Here is a 26,550-nt window from a genome sequence, read left to right as displayed (position 1 = left end):
TGATGGGGAGAACAATATACGAACAATGAGCCTTCTCACACTTGCCTCATTGTAGTCACACCGGAGGAGGAGGAGGACAACTCTCGAAAGGCATTTCTGGCATCACAGCTCACTCTACAGGGAAGGCTTATTTTAAAAAAGTTAGGATCGACAGCTACTGAAATCAAGGTGACATCCCGGGGCGTCCGAGGATCACTCAGTCCGGGGGATTTCTCACGACTGTAAAACAAGCGGCGAGCTCGACAGTGCAAACAGCAGTCAGGGACAGGCCTGCACGGGAAGTTAACCCCGGGTAAATAATCAACTCATTAACCCAATCCTGGAATACGACCTTTAAATACGGTACAACTCTAATGCTCAACGCAGAAAGTGCATCGGACCAAGCTCGAGGGTTAAAACATCTCCTTCACCTGCTCTACAGGGGAACCGACCATGCACACGTATTAGACCGATACTCCGGTGTAAAGTTCATCTTTAATAACCACAGGAAATATGAAGTGTAGCAGTAAGAACAATCTTACCTGGTGTATTCCCCCTTGGCCTCCTGAAATGAGAGTTTAGAGAGTTACTGCACAGTCGATGCGTGCGACACGCGGTTTACTTTACGGCACCGAATGCGGATTGCAATGCTCACGTTGTACTTTATTTGAAACAATTGGCTATAAAGCTGGCGCGCGTTGGCTGGACCGACTAGACGTAATGCGCTTAACGCTGCGCGGCGGCCTTTAAAGGGTTAAAATACGGACTCGCGAACCTGTTGCTGCTGATGGACTCGGTAAAAAAAAAAAAAACACCACAAAGATTCATATTGTAGCGCGATTAGAAGTCAGGTGCAGTTTTATCCAGCTCTCTTCGCTTGTGGGTAAGAGTATATTCAGCCTTTGTTTTCTGAATGAAAAGAAGACTCAAACGTTCACGCAGGTCAACGTGCTCTGTCAAAAACTACACCCCGGCCCGGCAAAACAACACACACAGCCGCTTACCTGCAAAGCTAACGCCGCTAACTTGAACGCGGCTTCACTCTCCACCTCAACGAGCCCCTGGAACAAACAGGAGGGGAAAAGGGGAACAAAAACCGGCGCTAAAGTAAAGTTAATTCGCGCTGGGAAAACCTGCACCTCTCCCCGGTCCCTTCAGGTCCCACTACTGCGGGAGATCCCACTTTCACAGGGGGTCACGATTACCAGGCGACTTAGATTTTAGTACTGTTGACATTTTTACCGTCTCCACTGTAGGCATAGGACTGATGGCGACACGAGTGGTAGGTAAACAGAAGACGTTACGTTTTATTCAGCAATATATTTTAAGCCGGGAGACGTTGAACCCCCCCACCCGCTGCGGACTTGGTGCAGTCCACGAGCAGGTTGAATCAGGCTTGTTATTCCAAAAAACACACAGGAGGAGAACTCTTGTACAGTTCGCTGTCTGCTCACAGATCTTCCTCCTCTCGGTGAAAAAAACAATACTCTGTCAAGTGATAGTACTTGGATTTCTGCAAAAGAGGGCACATCTTTACTTTTGTTCAGTTTCAATGTGCATTTTGTAGGTCACCCATAGGAACTCGCCACCAGCATGGCGTTGGAAGGGGCTCCGCGTTACTCTTAATACAAACTGCAGTCTGTCATCTGACCCAAATAAAGATCAAACCTTTGCAGGCTGATCACAGATGGCCTAATAAAATGTCAGCTTTCTCCACCCATGGTTTAAACCAACAGAGTACAGAGCATTGTTAAATAACTACAGTGCCTAGTAGGACCGTGCGTGGTAGATCGTGCACCGATTGGAAACTGTTCAAACAAAAATAACTCTAGTAAAAGGGCTGGGCCATGTCTGGTATAAATAACAGCTCGCGTTATCGCGGCAGAGAGCGCAGGCTGGACGCAGCAGGCCTTCGCTGGGAGTGGGTGTGTACGTACGTGTGTCTCCCTTTCCTCTCGTCTTCTTTATTCACACTTCTATGAGGTACACCAAAACCTCGTCTCTACCGATCTCTGACCGGGGAGTGGTCAGCATCAATATGCAGTATTTAAGATACCTCTCCGGCTCAGGGACGGCACCCGATTTCATTGTACTTGTTACGATGACAATAAAGATATTGTGATTCTGAGTGGCGGTGGGTTAGCACATTGCTCTTCCTCATATCAACAGAGAGGAGCCGTGTGTTCTTGGCGGCCAGTGGAAAAGCAGCACTAGCTACTGCAGAGTTAGTTAATGCCACAAAATGTGTTTGCTTTGCACCGCAGACAAAAACGGCCTCTGTGCTGAAACTGCTGTATCTCAAGAAACGTAACGGACTTTTGATTAAAAAAAAAAAAAAACGTTTTGGAGACTTGCCCGGCAGACTCGAGAGCTCTTGCGTAGCTGAGCTCTGCAAATGCCTCGTACACAAAAGAACTCCATGGCCGCCAACTGTGTCTTTGGCCCAGTGCTTCTTTAAGACGCTGACATCTGGAGGCACATTTCCCTGCCTTTTAACTCGCTAAAAGGTCCGCTTGAACTCAGACAGGGGGCCGGCTTAGAATTTTCCTCCTTAGTAATATTTCTCCAATGTAAAAGCAACATTAAAGCATATTAATATCCTTAATATCCTCAGCGTACTGTAACAGAACAAGTACAGTATATAACAATAAGACTGATTTGGTCCACTTACATTAAATACAGATGATTTTGCATTCAGGTAAAAGAGTTCCACGGTTCTTGTCTCCTTCAGAAATGTTACACTTTCGATATAAAATCTGTAAAAATATGGAACAGGTTTCTGTAAATATGCTGTAATAAAGGCAAGTGGTGGTAAAGGCAACATCCTTTCAGTTACTTACAGTTCAACAACCAGTTCCATTCATTTGTTTTAAGTGCTTCTAATGCTCTCTTTTTTATTTTTTAAACTGCAGCATATTGTGTGTTTTATTTTTTTTCATCTGAGGGTTGGCTCACGTTTCTGGTCTGTAGTGTCGCTTTTCCAGTTCTGTGTTGTGAGCCCATGCCTTGCACCTCAAATGTTAAACGCTGGCTCACTGGTGCCCTCTAAAGGATCATGGGTAGACTAAACGACCAGATCCCTGCCACGCAGCGACTGAGTTTGCATCTTCGAGACTCACCGGACGAGAAACATCAACTCCAGAGGGCCCGTCTTTTTAGGGAAGTCATGATCCAGAACCCTGCGCTCCAAATGAAGCCAGTTGCACTGACCACTAGTAAATGAAAGTAAAGAATCCAAAATGAAAACCAACTCAAATGGCCACTAGTCAGTTCTTATTTGCTAACTTTTTGGTGTACAATGATCTGTATGATCAAGTCCAAGTAAAGTCTCAAGTGTCAAATGACTGAAATGAATGTTCTGCAGAAAATACTGCATCTGTGTATGAAAAGCATGTCCTGTACTATATCATCTATTATTATACTCAGTATCAAAAATGATCAGAACATGCACTTCAGAGGGCTTCAGTAAATTAATGTAAATTAATTTACTTGTTTGGATGATAAAGCTAATAATATTGTCATTTCTTATAAAATCAGTACATGTTGGGAAAAAAAAAAAGCTGAAATTATTTTATCTTTTCATGTTGGGAAGAGGAAAAGGCAGTAAATAAAAATTATGGGTGACATTTTGGGGACACTGGGTCACATACCCATTTAAAAATGATGGTGTTTCAATTAAGTAATCTTACTTTGTGCTGACGCACCAGAAAGATCTCAACAAGCTTTGTGCTGATTGGTCAGTTTCCTTTAAGCAACTTGCAGTGGTGGCCTAGCTGCTAAGGAAGCGGACCCGTAATCGGAAGGTTGCCAGTTTGAATCCCCAGCCGCCAAGGTGCCAATAAGCCTGATTTAAACCATCGGTCCCACACACTGCTCCCCAGGCACCTGTCATGCTCACTAAGGGTGATGGGTTAACTGCAGAGGACACATTTCGTTGTGCCACCGTGTGCTGCTGTGTGACAATGACTTCACATTCACTTTCTACAAGTAAAAATTAATTTTATGGTCACCCTACATGGTACATAAATAACAGTACATACAGATGATAGTTTAAATTGAATACTAATCACAAAATATTCATAGTCATGATACTTGCCTCTCATCAATGAAACATATTCCAAAATATTCTTTCTCTTTGAGGTTAAAGTGTGAGGACACTAAGTCCAAGAGATCTCGTGCCAACAGCTTCGGCTATGAAAGAAGTAAAAAAGAAATAGTGACCGCATTGACATGTCTCATATAATAAATGTGCAGCATAAACAGTTTTTCACAGTATATACTATTATTGTACATAAAGGTAAGTAACAGGTACCATGATCTAGCAAGCCAACCCTTATATGTTGAAATATGATACTGTATTAATGAACGTGTCTCATTTGTACTGGTCTTATATAAAATATATTGTACTTTTCCATACTTCTCAGTGTCCTGCAGAAACCTGCCCTGCATTTTTCATTGTAACCTGCCACATTCATCACTATAGATAATCTGTTAAATACAATCTGATCCAAACAAGGCATACTGACTATACATACTGACAGAAAAATATGCAAAAATCTAACATGAGTTAGCTTCAAACTGTCTGTCTGCTATTTTAGATGGACTCACACTGCATACGTAAAATGACTTTTCCTTTTAATAATTATGCAGCCGTGTTTATAGTCCAAACGCATCCATTCCTGGAGGAGTATTATATCTCAACACTTGTTTATGGAGAGATAACAGCAGGATGGTAGTGGTGAGTAACATACTCACCTATGAACCAGAAGAGCATTAAGTCCCAGGTTCAAATCCCACTTACTACCATTGTGTCTCTGAGCAAGACACTAAACCCTGAGTGTCTCCTGGGGGACTGTCCCTGTAACTACTGATTGTAAGTCGCTATTGATAAATGCTGTACCTGTAAATGTAAAGATAAAAACAATCCCTACCTGGACCAGCAGCTCCAGCCTCCTGTCATCCAAAAGCAGCACTTGGCAAAGTCTCCCTTCCGTCATCTACAAAGGACAGAGCCAAGATCGGTCATCGTTACGGCACTGCGGTGCCCACGCTGCAGACACATCCCTCCTCGCCATCAAGCCACTTCCCTTCAGACTCTCGTTTATCACAATATTACTCTTAAGGAAAGAGGAGTAAATCAAATTGACGTGATAATCTGCCACTCGGCACCGCTCAGCTAAATCCCCAGTATTAAAAACAATTGGATCGCTTCTTTACAGAGAAAATGGATGCTGGTGTCGAATTGAAAGGGGTCAGCACTTTTAACAAGTGTGTTGGTTGGAGTGGGCTCCTTCTTGTCTTTCATTCAAATAAAACAAAGCTCTATGAGATAAAAAAAAAAAAAAAAAAAAAAACGCACAAAAGCGTTATTTTAAGACACCTAAGCTCATTGTCCTGTTCATTTTCCTGGTTCTCCTGAGAGTTAGGAAATTTCAAAAAACGTACAGAACGTCTAAGCTCGAGAAAAAAAACAATGTTCTCCATTTCAGGACCATTTCGGGTTCATCATTGTTTTCGAATGTGGACTTCAATGCTGTAGACTCAGATAGTGATAAACATGATATTTCCCTCTGCAATACTAGAACAACAATCCATCTGCCCCCAACCAGCCTCTCCCGGTCTAATTGATGGAAAGTGAGACTTGTATTAAGAGCTCTGCAGCCACAGTGTATGTCGCTGATCTCTGTGTTCAGCCTGCATGTATGACAAAGCATTTCAAAAATTTCAGTACAAATATTTCAGCTCAATACATTGGTGGAAAAAGAATGACGGATGAGATAATCAGTGTCATGCAGTTAGACCTAAAAATATTCCCACAGACGTGGACCACCTGCAATTCTAAACCGAGTTGGCCTATTTATGGTCGACCCACTAATACAGTTGGCAATTTATCAAGTTTTTTTATTTTAATTTTATTCATTAAGCTCATTATGGTAAGTGTTGTCCAAGTGATCAATAGTCGACCTCATTTCCTAGATGAGTGGGGGGGAAGACACTCACCATACACTGGATCGATGGCAAGAGTATGAGCTTCATATTAACCGCTTCGGAATCGCAGAGAATCTGTAGCAAATAGCTCTGACTCGGACCAAGTGTTTGTAAGTAGCCTTTATAGGTACTGTTTTATGTTGATTACGGTGATGTAGCTGTAGCTTTACCTCAGCCATCAGTTCACCTTTCAACGATAACGGTCAAATAGCTGAAAGTTGGCAGCCATGCTTTATTCTGGCAGCCTACAACAGCAAACCACCAACATGCGATAAACTCAAAGCTTTTAAACGGCATCTGTTGCTGCATTATTAATACAAAGCATATTTTATGTATTAAAATATAAGGGGAAAAGCGTACAACAAAAGCTATAAAAGAAAATGTATTAATAATACAAAGCAAGTAGTTGTTGACCATAGAAACACTGTGTGATCATCCCCCAGTCCTCCTAACCAAACAACCCAAGATTGTGCGTAATCCGACTTCATTCGGGGAATTATTGTAGCTGTTAATTACAGAGATCCATTGTCTACAAGAGGATTAGTCACTATAGTAACCCTTCAAGGGATTGTACAATCCAGAGCAGGGGACAGTTATCAATGTGGCATTGTGGCTTTCTGATGACAAACACAGTTGTTCTGAGCGCACAGGGATGGCACACACGATGCCAGCGGCACTCAAGTTCAGTCACTCGTTTACTACAGTAACACTCAAAATGGCCAAACTGTTACCGTACAAGCACATTTGGGAATTATGTTTGGGCTAAGCCTGTTATTCCATCTCTGCTGACCCTGTCTGAGCCACAGGAGCCCCCATAAACTCAGATTTATTCCTAACGGCTTCTGCAGACATGCACTCAGACTAAACCCAGCAGATTTTGGTCAGATTTGGTAGGAAATATTGCTAAATTTACTGTATTTGTCACATACTGTATTTTTCATCATCCTAAATATATGCATTCAACTTTAAAGTGTCTAAACAGAAAATACAATAGCAGTAAATGTCAATTGCAAGTGTTTTAATTAGTCTTGTTGTCTGATGTCCAAACCTGCAAGTGGACTCACTTGGCATAATTCCTACAATACCCATACATACACCCAAACCCATTCACATTCACATACACTTTAAACTTTTAAAGTTTTACCGCAACGTCTGCGTCACAATGTCCACAATCAATTTAACCTACACAGTTAATAAAAATCAAAGTCTTTGCTGCTGTAAAGTCTAACCTAATTTTCAAAAAGAATAATAAAAATGATTGAGGATAATGTGTGCACCAGTGCTTCGTTATGGTTATACCCATGTTCAAAAGGGGGTCATATGACGTGTAACAGGCATGACCGAGAGGTCACCCCCTACAAAGCTCTGCCTTGGGGCGACAAATGTAAAACAAAAGCAGCCTTCGCAGTGACCTGTCTGGTTGCACCCTGATGCCCGGGGCTCTACAGTTTTATTGACCAGCCAGCGCTGAACAGAAAGTGAACTGGGCCCAATATCACAAAGCAGGCCGACCCCGTTCACTCTTATACAAAGTAGTAATAATAATAAAAAAATATCAATCATACCGCAGTGAGCAAACTGCCATGAAATATGTGCAGCTGGTAAAACTTTTATTACAAGAACAAAGGGAGCATTTATAGGACAAATTTATAACGCAATGTGTCAATGTGTCAACTCGATCAACAACAGCCAAAAGCAGGCTCGTTGCCTCACGGGTACGGCTGTACTGACACGCCAACACACAGATCAAAGGACGGTCCGTGCTTCCTGACAATGGCTTCCATATGGGCCGCTCCCAGCCCGGCTCCAAGCGTCGGAATTGAGTGATGGGGAACAGACACGGTCCACCATGCCCCGACCTGAGATGGCCTGAGAGATCTCACTCAGCGGGCGCTCTTCACCCACAACACCGCTGTCCTCGTGCGACCTTTCCCAGCTCGGGTCGCCAAGAGCGACCGGAGGGCAATAAACACACATACTTATCACATTAGCAGACCTTACAGCAAAACCCATGTGGCTGACATCACTGATACCTGCAGACCTTTACAAGTCACCACAGGGAAGCTTAATGGCTTCAGCAGCCACATCGGCAGACGGTGCCGTCCACACACCCGTACACTCGCTGACGATTGGATGAAAGGTGGGATGTAGATGCCGTGTGATTTACCCTCTCTGGACGATATTGGTGTACCTGGTAGAGTGTACCAAGCCGAAACCAGGTCTGGAGGAGCCTCCTGCAGGGCTCCAGGCCTCGGGTGTAGCACTTCCTGACCAACCGCTCGGCCAGGCTCCACACAAACTGGCTGCTGCTGGCCAGCAGGTCCTCCACTCCGCACACCATCATCCCCAGAGCCATGGCTTTCCCTCCGGCGCTCGGCAAGCGGGATAGAGAGAGAGAGAGAGAGAGAGAGAGGCTGGTGCGAGCCGAGAGAAGCCCGGGTCAGACGCCGCGCCGGGGGCCGTGCTCAACGCTTTTTCCTGGCCGGGCCGCCGTCCAACATGTCCCCTCAGAGAGAGAGTGTGTGGGAGAACAGAGGAGGGCTGGGCCCAGACAAAACCCGCTCAGCCCAAGACACAAACATCTCACACACACAAAGCCTTCAGACACACACGCACAATGACGACAGCCTTTCGCTGTCTTCCCCACAAAACAAACCTTGTGGTTTCACTCGGTCTACCACAGCAGTGGCTTTGTCGTGTTTCTGTTTTGTTTCTCCACAACAGCTTCCATTCTCATAAAAGTTTTACAGAAGAACGTCCACCTCTCTCTCTCTAGGCCCTAAAAATAAGTAACAGTGCTAAGAATCATACGCCAATTTATTCAAGTCGTTTAATGACCAGTTTTATACCAAAGCACGCTCCGTCTGCTCTGCTACACACGCAATGGAACACTGGATATTATAGTTTTCCAAAATCAGAGACTCCGCACTGAAGGTCACTCATTTTCTGTGTGGGAGAGGGGCGTAGCTTCCTGAGGACAGCAGACATCACCGCCCATGATAGTCCACTTCACCTCCACTCTGCTGTGGACTTTTAGTAAAAAATGCAAAATTTCAAGTGGGTACTATTACACTGAGAACGTGTCCTGCTATTATGGGAAGGTGTGGTCATTTATATATTCAAATAACGTGGGAAAGGCCAAAATACCTACTGTAGTATTTTACCCCTAAATGTATGTTTTTTCATCTTTTCCTTCAATAAAGCCACTTTTATAAAAGATGCATGTTGCCATTTTGAATCATAGAATTATTTCAAAAGCTCATCCCTCCTCAAAATTGGATTCAGTGGCGGTCCAAGACCACGTTGTTGGAAGGAAAATTGATAATGAAATAAATAAATAAATCACATCTGGAAACATCTGGGTTACTGATCACACCCAACCTGAACAAACACACAGATGTACAGTCTCTTAAACAGCCGCTGTGCCACTGTACACATGTTGGGGTCATTCAGAAGGACAGGATGAGTGGATCTGACAGTCCCCGACTGACAGTCCCCGACTGAAAGTACCAATGACACAAACCTATATAAACATCGGAAAATTTGATCAACACTGATTCCCTTTGAAAGGAGGCAAGAGGACGCGGGAGATGATCTTCTGTGAAACTGGAACGTTTTAAATCAATGAACCACTGCAGACTGGGAAATCAATGTAAAAGTACAGTATTTACAGCAGCAAACTGCCAGGGGACAGAACATTGTGAAGGACACACACACACACACACACATGCACACACACACAAACCCTCTGATGTGCACTGTTCTCAGTTCTTCAGACATTAAAACAAGGACAGTACTGTCCAGAGATGCCACCATGGCTATATTTACAGAAGAAAAAACAAGTTCTGAAACAAGCTCTTGTTGTGAGTGCCTGTAACTGTGCATGACAAAAAGTTTGACCTCTGGTTAGAATAACTGTCCACTGAGTAAAGAGGCCAGACTCACACACACCGATTTGTTGATGATGGGGTCAAAGGCCGAAATGCGCTGGGGGAATTCTGAGAGCTGCTAACCACATTAGCCTGATTCTGGAGCAGAAATGAGGCTACGCAACAACATACACACACACACACACACACACACACACACATTAGGTTCAATCTCTTTGTAAAGAACTAGAGTAATAACTATGTATCGTGTGCAGCTACATTTATGTAATATGGCTATTCAAAACTTAAACTCGACCCCACCCTCAACCGTATTGGTAAAGAATAACATTCTAAGGCATTATGCTTTTGTAAAACTACAATTATAGTCACTTAACTTCATTACAGAAATAAACAGTAATTATACAAAAAAGTGCATCAACCACACTGACAGGGGATCTATTTCAAGGGCATTTGTGCCTGTGAGCTATATGAGAGTGTACAGCACACAGCAAACATGCATACATATATTGATATACCAAATTATTACACCAAAAATGTTAAATATTAACACTGTGCATGTAGAAATTCCATCTGTTCACACCGTACTGCAGTTAAAAGGTACCTTTGATGAGATGTAAGGGTTTTAATTCTCTGAATATTCAGTGTATACATCCTGATGTCCATGTTAAATAGTTCCGTCTGAGTGATTTGCATGTATAAAAAAAAAGTTAAATTGACAATGAGACGTTTCCATGGAAGACGTATTATGACAGACATCGGCTGTTTAAACACATGACTGTTTTCTTCAGAATTTTTGTTTCATATCATGCGTTTTCCTTTGAAGTAGAATAATTTCACATTCAGCTTCACACTGATATGCCTCGCCTCTCACCTGAGCTGCACTGTATTTATAGAGAAATAGTCAGTCCTTTTAAAAAGATAATAAACCACAAATGAATGACAGAGATAAAATCATACTAACATACTAACACACTGTATAACTGAGTGACTTGGGTACCTGGATATATATATATATATGTGACTACATTTGAACCAGATATATCACCTATAGATCATACAAAATGAAAAATATGTCTCTTGTGAAACAGTGCAGGCCGGTAAGAAATATTTCCCAAAATATTTGCAATTAATATGATCTTTTTTAATGAAATTCCATGAACACACATTGGTGATGTTGTTATAGCTTTCATCTGTTGCAGGTTCATTTTGAAAGTAATATTAGTGGTCATATTCGAGAAATTAGGTCTACACTAGAGATTTGTTACTATTTCTGATATGCCACCACATAAAAGAATGCATTTAAAACCCATTGCTCCTTCTCTAACTTGTTCTACCAATCCCAACTGAAACAAAAACAAACTAAAAAAATTAGTTTGCTACCTTGCTGCAGGCAGAATGACGTGCTTAGCACTATACAGCATCTTTATTGTTACTGCAAAAATTCATCAATATTAACTGTTGGCCTTCATTGTCATGCCTGCAACCACAGTGCAGCGAATGAATGGTATTGAATTTGGACCTGCTATATATATAGTGTGCACCATTAGTGCACCAGAGTTAACAGAGTTAATTATACTACAGTTTACCATTCAAAATGTGTGCTTTTTTTTAAAACAATAATGAGTTGAGGAGATTTGAATTCCATACATACATAGTCTCACTGATGATCTGAATGTAAATGTACATGGGTTTACCAGCATAAGAACAAATGCTGTAGCTCAATGAGTGCAGCAGGAACAAGGCTAGCAAGGCAACTTTACCACATCATGCAAGTTGATTGTGACACACCTCTATCTTTAAAAACAGTAGCCATGAGCACCATGACCTCACCGCCATGCCCCCACAACCCTTTACTGAGGCCGCTGTTTCTCTTGACCTTGCACCATCAGCTATCAAGTGCCTATTGTTTTAGCCTGGGCCCCTTTTGCTTTTGTTCCATGCACCATGTGGCAAGCACAATTGTATGTTGTTTTTCTGGCGGTGAAAGGACGCCGCTTCCAACAGCAGCTTCACATTATGCCAGTAGATGGTGCAGCATTACTGGTGCACAGGGTATGCAAAAAAAAAACCATGTGGTATACATATAAACCATATCGCTCAGATGAAAGAAACGCAGTATCCTCAGGAAACACCGCTGTAAGACTCCCGACAATGGCGTGTCTCGATTAGGGAGCGCCCCGGCTAAATTCAGAAGCTGATCTACATTCACGTGGCTTCGGGTCCACTGAGAATACCATGTAGGGCATGTTGACACACCCCAGCTGCCAAAACCATCATGCATCTCTCTCCCAGGGTGAGCTGGTAATACGGGGGCAATTATCGCTACAAAAACCGGCGTAACAGTAGCATGAAAAATTTGATGCCAAGGACACAGGCAGTCGGTGCCACCAACGGAAAACGTCCGGACCCCCGTATGACTGCCGGCCGAGGAATGTGGAGTGTTAGCATTCCCTTTCTTTTCATGGATTCTAGCACGCACCCCATTCAGGGTGACGCTGGTCTGTCAGGTGACCTGGCCGACTGTCTCCTGTGTTGACAACACTAGAATGGTTGGTAGACTTTCAGAAACATTAGTCATTTTAAAGGGGAAATGTTATATAAAGGGGCTTTTGTGATATGAACAGGGACATTTCTTCGTTTTGAAACCTGTTCATGGGAACAAGTTTAGCAGCATAGTCAGGTCTTCAAAGACTTTACATTCAAAGTCTTTACTTTTTTTGGTGAATTTCTTTTCGTTCTTGGTTCCTTTTCCTTGGTTAACATAAAAAAAAGTGGGTTAGTGACAAGATCAATAAGGAACAAAATGCTTAATAGCTATTGAGATATGTTCAGAACATTTAGCCAGAGGAGTTTTTGCCAATGCTTTGTTAGAGAAACAGTTCATGACACACTTTCCCAAATAAGCAGAATGTCTGGTCCGGAAAATGCTGAGCCAGTGCTGTGCATGCAAATGGTCTTTTTATGCAGCAAATCCCTTTGTACATACTTTACATTTCTTAATAAGGAGGTCACTCTACCAAGGTGGTATCACACAGTCACCAAATCCATTTGTCCCTCAGAAATTGTCATTATTCATCTCAAAATCTCAATGTCATCCATTAAGCATGAGCTACAACCACCAGGGAGGGAACATGGGAGCATTTAGCGCCCTGTCACATCCTGCTGTTGTGTTGCATGGCGGGGGCGGGGACACAGGAAAGCGCCTGGGGGACCCAGGGTGACACCACCATGCTATCAGATTGTCTGGCATGGCTGGGATTTGGCATCCAGCTCTGTGTCACATACAGTAGACTGTGAGCGGAAATAGATGCCAAAGAACAGAAGGACCGGGTGGTCAGTGAACGTCTCTCACTTTGCCTCCTTCTAATAAGCTCCCACGGGGGTTGTGGGTGGTGCGATTTAAAGGGCCCCAGGAAAAAAAAAAAAAAGCTTGAAACTGAATATTATATGCATGACATGAATTGCATGAATAGCTTTCCTTTAGTATCACCACAGGGGTCCACAGGGATGGACAAAGAACTTGTGAGACGGTGAGAGACGGAGGGTGAGGCGGTGTAAAAGTGAATTTGAAAGGCGCACCATGATTTATATCTTAGAATTATTATTATTATTTGAAAATACAGACTGAAAAGAACTCTTCCATATTCATTTTCAGATTTCAACCAACAACTTCATAAAATGGTAAGGAGCTGTGAGAATCAGAAGAAACAAGGAAGGTCTGGTGGAACCCCATATTCCACAAGCACAATGCAAAATTATGAAAAAAGAAAAAACATTAACAGAACCTAATATGTTCTGTGGTGTCCATCTCTTTGTCAACTATGACCTATGACCTTGCAACATCTGTCTGGCTCTGATGCGTTCCCTGTTGCTGAACCTCAACGGTCATTCACCCAGTGGCAGTTAGAGTGCTTTTGATCCAACGTGGTTCTCGCTGCTCCTGTAATTTACCCCTCTCGCTTTTTTTTTTTTTATTTTACCCTGCTCCAGCTCTCTTTACTGTCATCCCATTGAGTTGGAGAAATGCTTTCCATTTCTACTTTTCCTTTGAACAAAAGAGTGACCCAATAAGGATGTCACCGGAGACCTTATTTACATACATTCACAATGCCAAAGAGGGAATTGCAAGTGCAGTAAGTACCATCTAACATACAATTTCTTAGATAATTAGATATCCAAGGCTCAGCTTTCTCACCAACACTTATTTCCATAACGCTTCTATTCTTTTATAAAAATTCATGGGAATTTGGAAATTTTCAATAGTGGATGTTCATAATTGTCCAACCTCCTCATTAAATACATTACTACTGATTAAAAGGCACTATGAATATGGGTGTCTGATAAAGTTAGTAATGTAAATGGAATGAAATGCTCACTGAAACATGGGCCCTAAATCATGAATCGAAAAACATGAAGATTAGCCGGCCAAATGGGAAACAACAGGTCCACCTATGGATCTCCTTTCGTCCTCTTTCAAACACCTTGCATGATACCCTGCTTGCTTCAGGCTACAGTATCAGCCCTCAAAGGTCTCCTTCCAGACTGCATTTGTTAAGGCGGTTTCGTGCGTCACACGACCCTTAACAAAAGCGTTCCCGTTGTATTTCACAGGCACCCCGGGCCACCAGCAGTACTGTACCTGCCCGGTTTAGATGACACCTGTGGTCGCCTCCTAGAGGACTAGTATTTCTAACCCAAGTCAGGTGGTGAGGCGCTGTGAGTGTCAGATTTCTCACCAACGCCAAACGCGTTCAACGCTTCTCTCCCCCACTGTAGGCCGAAGTGCAATGATTGATTATCTGGCAGGTATCTGACCAAGACACAGTCACATAGAGCACACATAGTTGTGCTGAAAAGGTCAGTGTCGTGTTTTGAATTCACTATATTGTTCAGTTAGCATGTAGTATAGTTGCAATTATTATCATTTATGAGCATAAATAATAATACCTTCTGAATGGTCAAGAGGTTCTTAACCCACACCAACAGTGTTCCAGGTATTAAGAATCAATATTTGTGCTCCAAGGATACTTCTAGATGAATGAGAGGTTGGTGGGAAAAGCAGAACAATAAGGGGAGGATGTGGCACGTACAGAAGTCCAGAGTTCTGTCGTATATCTGAATGGCCGCTGTCACGTTGTTCCGTTATCGAACTCTAAAATCTCCCTTTTACCACCCGAATATTAAAGCTTCTGCAATACCACTGAACTCTGACATTTTACTTCTTCTCACAATATAAAATACACCAGGATGAAAGCTATTCTGGCTGATATTGATAGATTACAGTTATTTTTACAATTATTATACAATTGTATAATTATAATGATATTTATTGTAAGGTATGTCCCTTGTGAGCATTAGAAAGATAAGGGCTGTTTGTAAAGGTGAAATATGGTTAGAGTGGGTGTAGGTTTTGGATGATGACTTGGGGTTACCTCCCAAGTTATTCCCAGAGTCCCTGCTGTGCTAAAAAAGGCCTAAAGCCATGTAATCGTCTCTAGTGACAGGTGGGTCTCTGTGGGGAGGCATAGGTCTGGGGTACAGGAACAGGGTGCTGGTTAAGAAATAATGTTATTTGGATGTGGGGGCATTTCATGAACGAGAAAAAAAGCTTGTGAATCTCAGACAATTAGAATATTGTCAAGAAAGACATTTTATTAAAAAAAGAACATCTTCACAGATTGCAAATGTATTATGACTGGAAGCTCATAAAAGTTCAGAAAACCAATATCTCAAATTGCTGGAGCGTTGACTGAAATGTATGTTCATGACTTGAGTGGGGCTGTTTTGAGCCCCATTATTACTGGACTACCATTAAACTGACTCAGGGCGGACATAAGAAACTCGGGAGAAAAAGGCAGAGGACACCATCGGACTCCTGGATCAATAAAAAAAAAAAAAAAAAAAAAAACCTCGCGGCCACTGGATTTGCTTCAGCGGACAAACGCGCTCCTGGCAGCGGCGAGCCCTCCAGGAACGTCAGAGTGAAACAGCCACATGGGGCTTAACACCGCCAAGCAGTATAGATCTTGGTGGTTTCCAGCCTGTGGGGCATGTAGGCACACACACACACACACCTCACTAATATTTCTCAGGACGACAACAGTTCTTTATCTGCTCCGATTCCACTTCTCCCCGGCATGGTATCCCGTGAGCGGTTACCATCGCTCCGCCCTTATACCAGCTTCCTAATGAATGCATCGTGCCTGTGGTCTTTTTTTTTGTGTGTGTCTTTGAGCATAAACGTGAGGAACACAGACAGGGTAATTACAGGAAACAACATGGACAGCTTCCGCTCGGGCCTTCAAGGGAAGCAGCAGGGATGTCACCAAAAAAAAACTAAACACCTATTTTGTTCCACTGGCCACCGGAAAGTCACGTTGTTTTCACACAATTACCATATGTTACACCAATGCGTGAACACCAATAACGTGAACACTTCTTCTGCTCATGAACTGTCCACAAGACATCTTACATCTTTCTATGGAACAGGGTGGGCCATGGATTACATGTCCTGCATGCATTCATGGGGATAAAATCTCTTCTTTGGAATAGGATTGATGCAAACGAATGCATCAACGCAAAATGGAGATGCCAGTTTTCCCTCCTGCTAGTAAAACTTCAAAGAAAACGGGTCTATTTGTTAAAATACCACAATGACTTCAAAAAAATACTGCTGTCATATTCAGCCACAACTTCACCGCAAAGAAATGCCCAAAAACATTCTAACAAATCTATTCATTTTCAAAAAGGAACTTTTTACATTTCGAGGACTCTTTAATTTAAACAAACCACTGTTTTGTACCTTTTAAAAAAAAGACTTCCACGCTGCATGTTGTCCTGTTCACGTCTTGTGATAAAAAAACTAAAAAAAAAGCTCGTACAACAGGAAGCGCACGGGGGAAGCTGTTACGTTCGAAAACAGGAATTGCAACAATATCAAATGGCGAGACTGGCGGCGCTTTACTTGAATGGGACGTGCACGGCGCTACCTGTGAGAAAGCGCTGACCGGACGGGGACGATGGGGCCTTGGTCACACGTGTTCGTGCTTAAATGAATTGATATTGCGTGAACGAAGTTAGGTGACTCTGGCGGTATCCCGGCTTCGCTGAACTGGAATCGTTGACCCCATTAAAGCGACCGAATGGCCTGGACGGAAGCCGCACACAACGCCGCCCTGTTTTTTCTCCTCCCCTTTCCCAAACCGAGTTTGTGCGTTCACACTCGCACGTCTGCGAGTGTGTGTGTGTGTGTGTGTGCCTAACCACTGTTTTCCTAAATTCCGCCTTTTCTCTAAATTCAACGTTGGCCCCTTTACAGACCTGCTGACTGGCCACCGTGCAGTAGTGCTGCCTTGACACACACACACACACACACACACACACGTTTTTTTCAAAGGGAGGTCAGCACAGAGACATTTTTTTTTGTTTTTGTCCTCGGATCCGCTAAAAAAAAAAAAAAAAAAAACCACAGCAGTTCCCCAGGTCCGAGCAGGATGTCACACGTCTGTTTCTACCAATGTTGGCTTTTCCTAGGAAGCAGGAAGCTAAGCGGCAGAGTGTTCTTCTATTCTTCTCGTCTCCCCAACTTCTTACAAGCGCTGGTCTAATAATCATCAGCCGCCACATGTTTAGGCAGGAAAGTACACACACACACACACACACACACACACACACTCAAGCTCTTGTCTTTTTTGTTCTACACCACCACACTCATCCCCAGGGAGCCACTTACTGCTCTCACACCCTGGTCTGATGGAAGTGAGCGATAAGGTCTCATTTCTCGGCAAACTTTCTGCTCGGAAGCGGACAGGCGCCCATTTCTCCATTTATTCATTCTGCCACCAGAACCAAACAGAAGGATAATCAGCAGACACACTGTCACATTGTGTGTGTGTGTGTGTGTGTGTGCGCGCGCGCTAAACAATAGTCAATCAGGTATGTCTCAGATATTTAAATATACTTTATTTAAATATATATAAGGTGAACTTTTCTGCTCAACAATTAATGAGGTTGCCGGATAATTACAGGTATAAAGCCGCAGACGGACGCGGCGTTGTGACGGCGGTCGCGTCCCCTGCGTCGCGACTGCCGGCTCGGGCTCCGGAGTGAAAGTGCGTTTCGGGGGTGGTGACGCGATAAACGCTCTTACCTCGTAAACCGGGGGTCCCCCCTCGGAAGAAACTCATCTGGGGCGAGAGGGAGAAGTTGAGCGCGTCCCGGTGCCCGCCGCGCGTCTCCTTATCTCGCCAGGTCCGCGCCTGCGCGGCGCAGACGAATTTCCCACCGACGCGGACCACGTGACCGCCGCGTCTAACACACCATGCACAGCAGACACAGGCATCCTTCAAGCAAGCATGCAGTCAAATAACGCCAAACACTAAAACCTAATCATAATGTACAGAAAGTTGTAGAGTATTTTTTATAGTCTGTATAGGTATTTTAGTTTCAGATTAAATGTAATTTCATGTGTAATGTACTATATATATATATAGTGTGTGTGTGTGTGTGTGTGTGTGTGTGTGTGTGTGTGTGTGTGTGTGTGTGTGTGTGTGTGTGTGTGTATATGATAAATGCTGTAAATGTGTGTATATAATGTGTTCAGGTCCGGTGACTGTGGAGACCAGGTCTCCACTTTTTGTTAAGTACACAACTCCACATGTGTTCATTCATAGTTTTGATGCCTTCAGTGAGAATCTACCAACGTAAATGGTCATGAAAATAAAGAAAACACATTGAATGAGAAAGTGTGTCCAAACATTTGGCCTGTACTTTGTGTGTGTGTGTGTGTATATGTATACACATATACACACACACACACACGCACTGCAAGCACAGCACATGGTGACACAATGAAATGTGTTCTCTTAACCCATCACCCTTGGTGAGGCAGCGATGACAGGTGCCCGGGGAGCAGTGTGTGGGGACGGTGCTTTGCTCAGTGGCACCTTGACGGGTTGGGAGTCGAACCGGCAACCTTCTGATTACAGAGGTTTCTGAGTATTGAGAGGTTTCTAACTAACACATTATGACAATTAAAAGTGGCCTCTAAGTCCATAGGGGGGGAGAGCAGATGGTTCCGTAACTTGTGACTGAGCAGTAACATGCAGTATTTAATCAATAAACACTTAACAATGTGTATCATAAGATTTTACATTAATAAGTATTATATGTATACAATACCGCTATTACAATTCTCCACACATGCAAACTTCCAACACACTCATTTTACTGTGATCATGATGACGCTAAACTGGTGATGCTGTGTCACAGTTCACCATGAAAGGATATTTGCAGCCATCAGCATTATCGACAGTCTCAGTGCTAGAAATATAAGCTTTGAGCAGCATGGCACTGACCACTGCTGAACCATTCCTGAATGCGAATGCAGAAGTATAGTTTCCTGGTTCTGGTTCCATGATTGCATTTTTGTTTTTGCAATGCCGCCTTTCACGTGCTCAGCAGAACACAGCCGCACCAGCGAGCTGGAGACGAACAGGCTACCCTGCCTGATGGACAGGTTATTACCACGGCAATGGGACAAAAGCTCATCCCTCACACCGTTACTATTTACTGTACATCGACGGGTCGAGCTGAGTCAGCTGGAGACCATTTTGGATAAAAAGTGATTACGTTATGAAAACCAAGCGGTACGGAATTATTTCTTTTCGCACTCGAGGCACGAGGGGAAAGGGTCTGGAGATGAGCAATAAGCGAACACTACGTTGGGTGTCTGTCAGACTTACGCAGGTAATGCAGTGTAAATGATCCCCGTCTGGACATGAAATACGGTACGGGCCTGCGCCGCCCGTATCCAGCGCTTTTTTATTTCACACATGGCCGACTGCGTGAAAGGATGCGGGCGAGCCTCTGCTCCACATTCATCTTGATCTGGGTGATTATCTCGGAGCGAAGCGCTAATCTAATGAGTTTTCGGGCCTCGCCTCGGCAGAAAGTTCAGCGCTTCACATGACTGCGCACGCCGGCCAGGGAAGGGAGGCCATTTCGGAGGCCGCCGCATAAATCTCTCCGTTTTAGTAGCAGTTCTGAGAGCAGGCCCGCCTGCAACACCGTACCTGGCATTTATTCAACCAGTGCAGAATCATAGCATACATGACGTTGCATATAGCACACATACGTCCTCTCAGCTTCCATTTCTAAATTGACAGAGAAATGACTTGTCCTGAGGAGACAGAACGCTAAAAAGAGGAAAGACTGAACCGTCTGACATGTACTCCACAGAAGGAAGGGAGGGTCTGAGCCATGGGCTGACACGGTAGCCCTGAACAATAGAAAAGCGCTCAGATGCACAACCAGGAAACAGGAAAACGGCTTTTCCCAGAGTTCACTGGCTCAAATGTGGCACGTTTTAAAGGGGAAAACCTGCATAGCTGAAAAAAATGCTGCATAATTACTGATGCCCAGAATCAGTCATTGGCCAGTTGTCACTGTTTCCCATGCAGATGCCTAAAATGGCTCATCCAGAAAGGAAATCCTTCCCCCATCCCCCATTTTTGGACATTTCTGCTCCCCATCTCATTAGCCCTCCTCCCTCCTGAGCCGTGTGCCCATTAAGCATTTTTGTCACCAGATTCTCTTTTTGGCCTCAGGTCCTAGAGAGATTAAATCCCAGATCTTATTATTTTAATGTTTCTTAAATCGTATAAGCCATCTTGTACATATATTTATTGTGCTTTTTATCTTGTGCATGAAAAGAGCATGTTTCTCCCTGACAGATGCGCTTATTTTTTTATGATTTAAGATGATATGGATCTATATCTACCTGGATCTATAGCTGCACTGAAAAAAACTGAACACTGGATAAAGACTGGATTCTTTGGAAAATGAAACCAAAATTCTAAAAGAATTTCTATAATATTTGCACTTTTACTTTTTCTAGTATTTAAGATTGGTACTCAAATGTATTTCAATGTATATAAAAATGAAGGTTTTGCAGACACATGAAACATGGTTACCTCTCATGATGTAAATATATGTTATATTCAATATATGTTATTCAGTATGTTATCTCATATGTTAAAATTTACAGCAGTCGTGTAGCTTTTAGACCAGTGACATTTTTGTCTTGTGTATCATGTCTCATGCATCACACCATCTTGGTCATGTTAGTTGCATACATTGGTTTTGCATAAACATTGATTTATTGAAGTACTGCACCCATTTTGACACCCATTATGAATTTAAATATTTGATGCAATTGTTTTGTCTGAATGCTTATAGAGTTCACAGAATTGTATTGTGGAAGTTGGTTTTAACAAGTGAGACTAGTTTTCTGTGTCCTTTGCATCACATGGCAAGTTTTCAAACTGCTTGTATGGCTTTTGTCATAAATTTTAATTGAAGGACCCAGTAGTAAAGCAGGACAAGTACTACATACACGTCACACTTGTTCATAGTTCTGACCACTACTTATGAAAATAAAGTAACTTGTGTTATCAAAATGTCCCATAAATCACATAGAGAAATGTCCATTGGCATGATGTGAATAAACCATATAAACCTGCTGTCATCTACCCATAACCATAAATTACACATCTTAGTTTAAAAGAGCAAACTATTTAAACTACTGCAACCAGAAAAAAAAAACATTACAACCCAGCACAACACCTGCTTGTTTTGACTCCCCCCTTCTCAGGGCACCCCTAATCTGAACCCAATATGACACAAGTGGGACAGTTACTGGACAAAATCTCTTAAATAGATGGGATTATGCCTAATCCGCAACCCTCGTCATGGAGCAGATGTTTAGCAAGGAGGATGACCTCATGACAAGGATGCACTCTGGCCTACTGTCAGCCTGTGCTCTGCCTTCTGGAGTCCATCACATTTTGACATCTCAGTGGCCCAAAGTCATTGTCTGGCTTTACCACAGTATAAATTAAACCGCACTCCTAAATTCTTTGTGATGCATGTTGTGCGTAAAACACGTATTAATTATGCATCTATTAATTTGTAGATCCTGTGAACAAGAATAATAATTACTGGCACATTATTTTGATGTTATTGTGGCCTTGTGGATCTAATGCTGAGAGCGCATTTTCTAGGACAGGCCTTTTTTGTGTCTGCAAATAAAGTGTGTCTGCATTTTCAGGTTCGTGAGAAAACTACATCCTTGATTCCTATTTCTGATTACCATGACCATCCAAGACCGCCCGGAGGAAACTGTCTTATGTCCCCTGTCTTACAGAATCCATTACTAGGACATGATGCATTTCGTGTCTGATTCTAAGCGTTTCTGGCAGGATTCCTATGTTGTTTGGAACGGTACTGAAATGTATTTCTCTAAAAAAGAAAAGCATTGGTGGGTATTTTTTTGCTTAGTTGGTAAAAGCACAGCGATGAAACCAGCAAAAGTAAAACCTAGAAAAGGAGGCAAGTCATGCACAGTCCACACATTTTCTCGTGCAGGTGCAAACCAGCTTCAAATTAGAAATTCAGATGCATACAACATTTTACACTTATTAAACCAGAAATACAGAAATAAAAGGCTCACTCCCCGAGTCAGACAGAGGGAGCACGACGACTGCACTGAGCTCACACTGACATCCCGTGGAATAAACGTGAAGTCGCACTCAAAACGAAACAATAGGCCACAACATGGAAAGAAACGAAACGTCAGGTGAACTGAAGCGCTAATGAACGGAGAGATTCAACAATAATCCACTCGTTCACCACGTAGTGAACGAGTTCCTTATGTACTGAACGAGTACATAAGCGGACACTGCAAACGAAGATAAACAAAGACAAGAAATAAGTAAGGTCGCCATAAGTAAGCCTAACGTGCGAAACTATATGACTTGAAACTTTTGTTACTGTGACATAAAGAACGAGGAAAAACAAAGACTAGAAATAATTGAGGTAGAGAACTATGACCAGACAGCATAGCGAATGTCAACCTATTAGAGGCGTTGATAGTGGTTTGTTGCGCCTTTCCCGACGCGTAACAACTGTTCTGATTGGTCTAACATGACCGAGTGGGCGTGGTCTGCTGTGAAAACAATAATATGTTGTAAATACGTGTTGAATGGTCAAAAAAATGTTGAAACATCGCAGAAAATGTAATATTTAAAATTACCAACGCACCAAAAGTAGAACGTTTTACCTTCATGTTGACTCTTCTGTTTTTTTAAAACTTTGCCCCAACGTGGGTAAATTCATTAACACGATCGTAATAATAATAATAGTAATAATAAACCATGTGAGCGCCGCATCGCTTTCGTTTTGGCGCCCCCCACTGGCAGAGAGACGCCGTCACCTGACCGAGGGACCGCTGCCCGTCAAACGCAGTAAACTCCATCCAGCCGCCGCGTCTCGCCGCGTACTTCTGCTGGCAGAATGCAGGCTGAGTCCGGGATCGTTCCGGACATCGACGTGGACGACGAGTTCCAGGGGGAGCCCAAAACATATTACGAGCTTAAAAGTCAGCCATTGCAGAACAGGTTTGTTCCAGCCACGACTGAGCTTGCATTCAATTTCATCACAATTCTGGTCATGTCAGAGTCATGCTTTTAGCATATTTAGTATTTAATTATTATTGTTTTTCTTTTTTAGATTAAAAGTTTTTCTTATCTGTTTTCGTATTTCTGCGTATTAAATTATGCTCTACGTGCATATTGCTCTATCCTGTCTGTGTCGCTAGGTGGCGCTGAGGAGATTAAGTTTACGCCAATATTTCACAAGTTGGATTTTTATGTGAATCTGTAAATCTATATTCCTTCAACGTAATTGTGACAAAGTGCTGACCTTAGAACACACTTTTCTTCTCTGCGTAAGAGGCATGTGATCCATCGCTGCCCCCCACTTCTGTCTCCCACTTCTCCATCTTCCTCTTATTACTTCATCTTCACAACATGAGTGTTAAATGGCAGAAAAAATAAACTGAAGGAGCGCAGCACAGTACAGTCGGGCATCCAGGGCCTTAAAGCTGATTCTGGTTACTTGCCTTGTAACTGAGATGCGTTTGTATTTCCTCAGCAGGTCTGAATCACTGACGTCGTTGTTCCCGGATTCCCAAGAATGCTGCTTTAGTAATAAATGGCAGAGGACACTATAGTGAATGGGCACCAGGCTCCTATCTGTTTAGCCGAAATGGTCCCCAATGTCGCCTAAAGCTATTGCACGTACACCCCCCTCAAAAATAACGTAAGGTTATCAAGGTTACAAACATCACTGTCATTACCGATACCATTAATCTGAATCAGAAGTACAATCGAAATGGAATTGTGACGTTAGTGTGTTATCTACTCAGAGAAAAAAAACATTTCATTATATAAGACACATTTTTTTTTGGTTTATTTGTGATACTAGATAGTCTGGAGTCGATGACAGTCTTAAAAACTCATTAACACGATGACTTGCTGAGGTACAACATGTTCTGTGGAACAGAGGAGCTAGTGTTGTTCTTGATAGTAAAGTGCGACCTCAGTCCACGTCTCAGCCCAAAAAGGTCTTCCGGGCATCCGCAAGAAGGAGTCACACGTACAGCAAAACATAAACCTACAACAGCGTCCCGCATTATCAAGCCTGTCCAGTGGCGGTGTCAAGAGGTCATATGTTGGCCAGAGGTCAAGGCATTTTCTTAAACGTCTGGCTTTGTAATGGCCTACGGTGTATGCGTGGCAGGGAATGCGGCGCGAGAGAATATTTGCCATTCCGCTGCTATTTCCAGGGGCCGCCGTGAACCCAAAGACCTCTTCATGTCACTGCAGGTGCAGGTGTTCACCGGTGTTCACCGGGGCAAACTATAGAATTCATGGCAAGCCTGGGCGGACGAAGCATCGCCTTTCATAAACGGCAAAACATTTACATACATTTTTGTTCCAGACCAGCTTCCAGAGATATAAAAGGCTCTGGGAATTCGACTGAGGCGCGTTATTTGTATGCGCTTAGTCAAACAGTCAAACGAGGGGACAAGTCGCTGTCGAAGTCATCTTCGTTGTTCATTTTAGTCAGTGGAGATTTTAGATTGCGTCTTGACTGCGTGTTAAGACTGGAACAAGGACGTCTGATGAGCCAAACACATTCCGGGAATTATTTATTGAATCAGGATTCAAGGGGGTTGTTGTCAATACAGCAGCACACACAGCATACAGTTGAAATGCTGTTTCACACTTTTAATAAAAATATAAAAGATTACACATAAATATGAATTTTAGAAATATTCCCCTGAAATGATCCTAAACTTAAATACCTATATAAAAAAGCTGTGTTGTATGAAAATGGACTGCATGCCACAAGGTGGAGCTTTTGCAGCTCCTTCTAAAATGGGAAGTTGTACAGGAACAGAATTAGTTGCATAAGAGCTAAAGATTTATTCGGCACCTTTTTACACCAGGCCTTTCGTTTACTGCTTGTTCACGTTCTTTGCACACAAAATTGCATTTTTTTTATTTTGAGAACTTAGGCCAGATTTACTTTAGCGTCAACTCGATGTAGGACTGCACGTCCACAAATGACCATTTACAAATGGGTTGTATATTCTATTTGAGAAAAATGAAATATCTTTGTACTTGTTTATATAATTTTGCTTGTAGTTTTCAACAGAAGGGATCCTTGAATATGCTCAAATTTTGCCAGAGCTTCTTATTTGCTCCATTAGTTCCATTTTTGCAAGAGTCTGCATTACAGGCTTGTGCATTGCCTCGAAAACAAAGAGAGCCCTGTTTTCACACTTCATAAGCCTTAGCAAGGGCTCAGGACATGCTGTGTGGCAATAGTACAGCCTGGAACAGCGCAATGACAGCAAATTCACCGGCAGGATCTCCAACGCCGGAGCGCTCCGGAAATGAGGGTGCAGAGGAAAAGCCTGTGGAGATGCAGGCGCGGCGACACGCGCTTAGGCTGCGCCGATCGAAGCCTGGAAACGATGCCCGCCCCTCACAAACACCAAAAGTCACAGTATTTTTGGACCCCTCGGCACGGAAACTTAGCAAGGCATCTCGTAGACTGCTTCCTGTTTCAGAGCTGACGCTGAACTCGGTGTGTGACATAAGGAAAAACTTTACACAGGGTTGGGAACTGGTGCTACTGAGTCAAAAGTCATAAGGATCTCTAAAAATATTTTAACTGTCATGCTAAAAAGAGCAAAATTAGTCAAAGAGTGTAGTCTGAAGGTAACACCCCCACACGTTTCCCAATTCGTTGTAGAATGTGACAGAGTGCCATGATAGGTACTGCAGTGAACTGAATTCGGATTTCTTAGATTAACACGGCAGGATTAGCCAGAGTGTTTTTCAGGTCATTTAAACCATTTGCCAAGATCTGCCTGAAAAGGTGGATGAGACCAGAGTGAAATGATCGGATCTTGAGCCGTTAAGGGCTTTACCATACAGATAGACAATTTTTATATTTTTTTTATTATTACGGTTTAACTGCACGTGATCACAAGTGGAAAGAAAGGTAGGCTGAACTGTGCTTTTGTAACTTTCTGTTGTTCTGTTATTTTTATCCAAGTTCCAGCCAGACCTAACAACACAGAGCATGTGAGTGAGCATGAATTGAAATTTCTTGGTTAAAGGCCGTGCTGGAAAACAATGCTTTCTTATTCAAACTGATTTGCCACTAAAGAAGGGAGCATAAAGACAGAAAGATCACGTTTTTCCTGGAATGTATGTCTATTCTTACACAACTTGGATCCTGGTGTCCTAAACACACGAACCGGCAAGATAATTTATGT

The 26,550-nt window shown here is 42.9% G+C and overlaps 2 protein-coding genes across 8 annotated transcripts in view; one reads left to right on the top strand and one right to left on the bottom strand.

The window, feature by feature from the left end:
* The window catches only part of frmd4ba (FERM domain containing 4Ba), a 35,738-nt gene extending 17,622 nt beyond the window's left edge, over positions 1–18,116 (bottom strand). The window contains exons 1-7 of one of the 6 annotated variants that reach the window (XM_028998185.1): positions 18,007–18,116; positions 4,911–4,976; positions 4,076–4,170; positions 3,099–3,191; positions 2,651–2,735; positions 984–1,040; positions 522–544 (exon numbers count right to left, since the gene is read on the bottom strand). In XM_028998185.1, the coding sequence (XP_028854018.1) occupies positions 522–544; positions 984–1,040; positions 2,651–2,735; positions 3,099–3,191; positions 4,076–4,170; positions 4,911–4,976 (419 nt within the window). In that variant the 5' untranslated portion in view covers positions 18,007–18,116. Of the gene's footprint in view, positions 1–521; positions 545–983; positions 1,041–2,650; positions 2,736–3,098; positions 3,192–4,075; positions 4,171–4,910; positions 4,977–8,134; positions 8,362–18,006 lie in introns of those variants that run through there. The other 5 variants (XM_028998181.1, XM_028998183.1, XM_028998182.1 and 2 more) reach the window with 5 other exon arrangements.
* A 5,033-nt stretch (positions 18,117–23,149) lies between these two features.
* The window catches only part of mitfa (melanocyte inducing transcription factor a), a 22,895-nt gene continuing 19,494 nt past the window's right edge, over positions 23,150–26,550 (top strand). For both annotated transcript variants that reach the window (XM_028997422.1, XM_028997421.1), the window contains exon 1: positions 23,150–23,314. In XM_028997422.1, coding sequence (XP_028853255.1) covers positions 23,211–23,314 — 104 coding nt within the window. In that variant the 5' untranslated portion in view covers positions 23,150–23,210. The remainder of the gene's footprint in view (positions 23,315–26,550) is intronic.

The sequence above is a fragment of the Denticeps clupeoides genome, chromosome 12 (genome assembly GCF_900700375.1).
Source record: "Denticeps clupeoides chromosome 12, fDenClu1.1, whole genome shotgun sequence".
NCBI classification, from domain to species: Eukaryota; Metazoa; Chordata; class Actinopteri; order Clupeiformes; family Denticipitidae; genus Denticeps; species Denticeps clupeoides.
The sequence above is the reverse complement of the archived record's forward strand: the minus strand, read 5'-3'. Positions and strand labels throughout refer to the sequence as shown.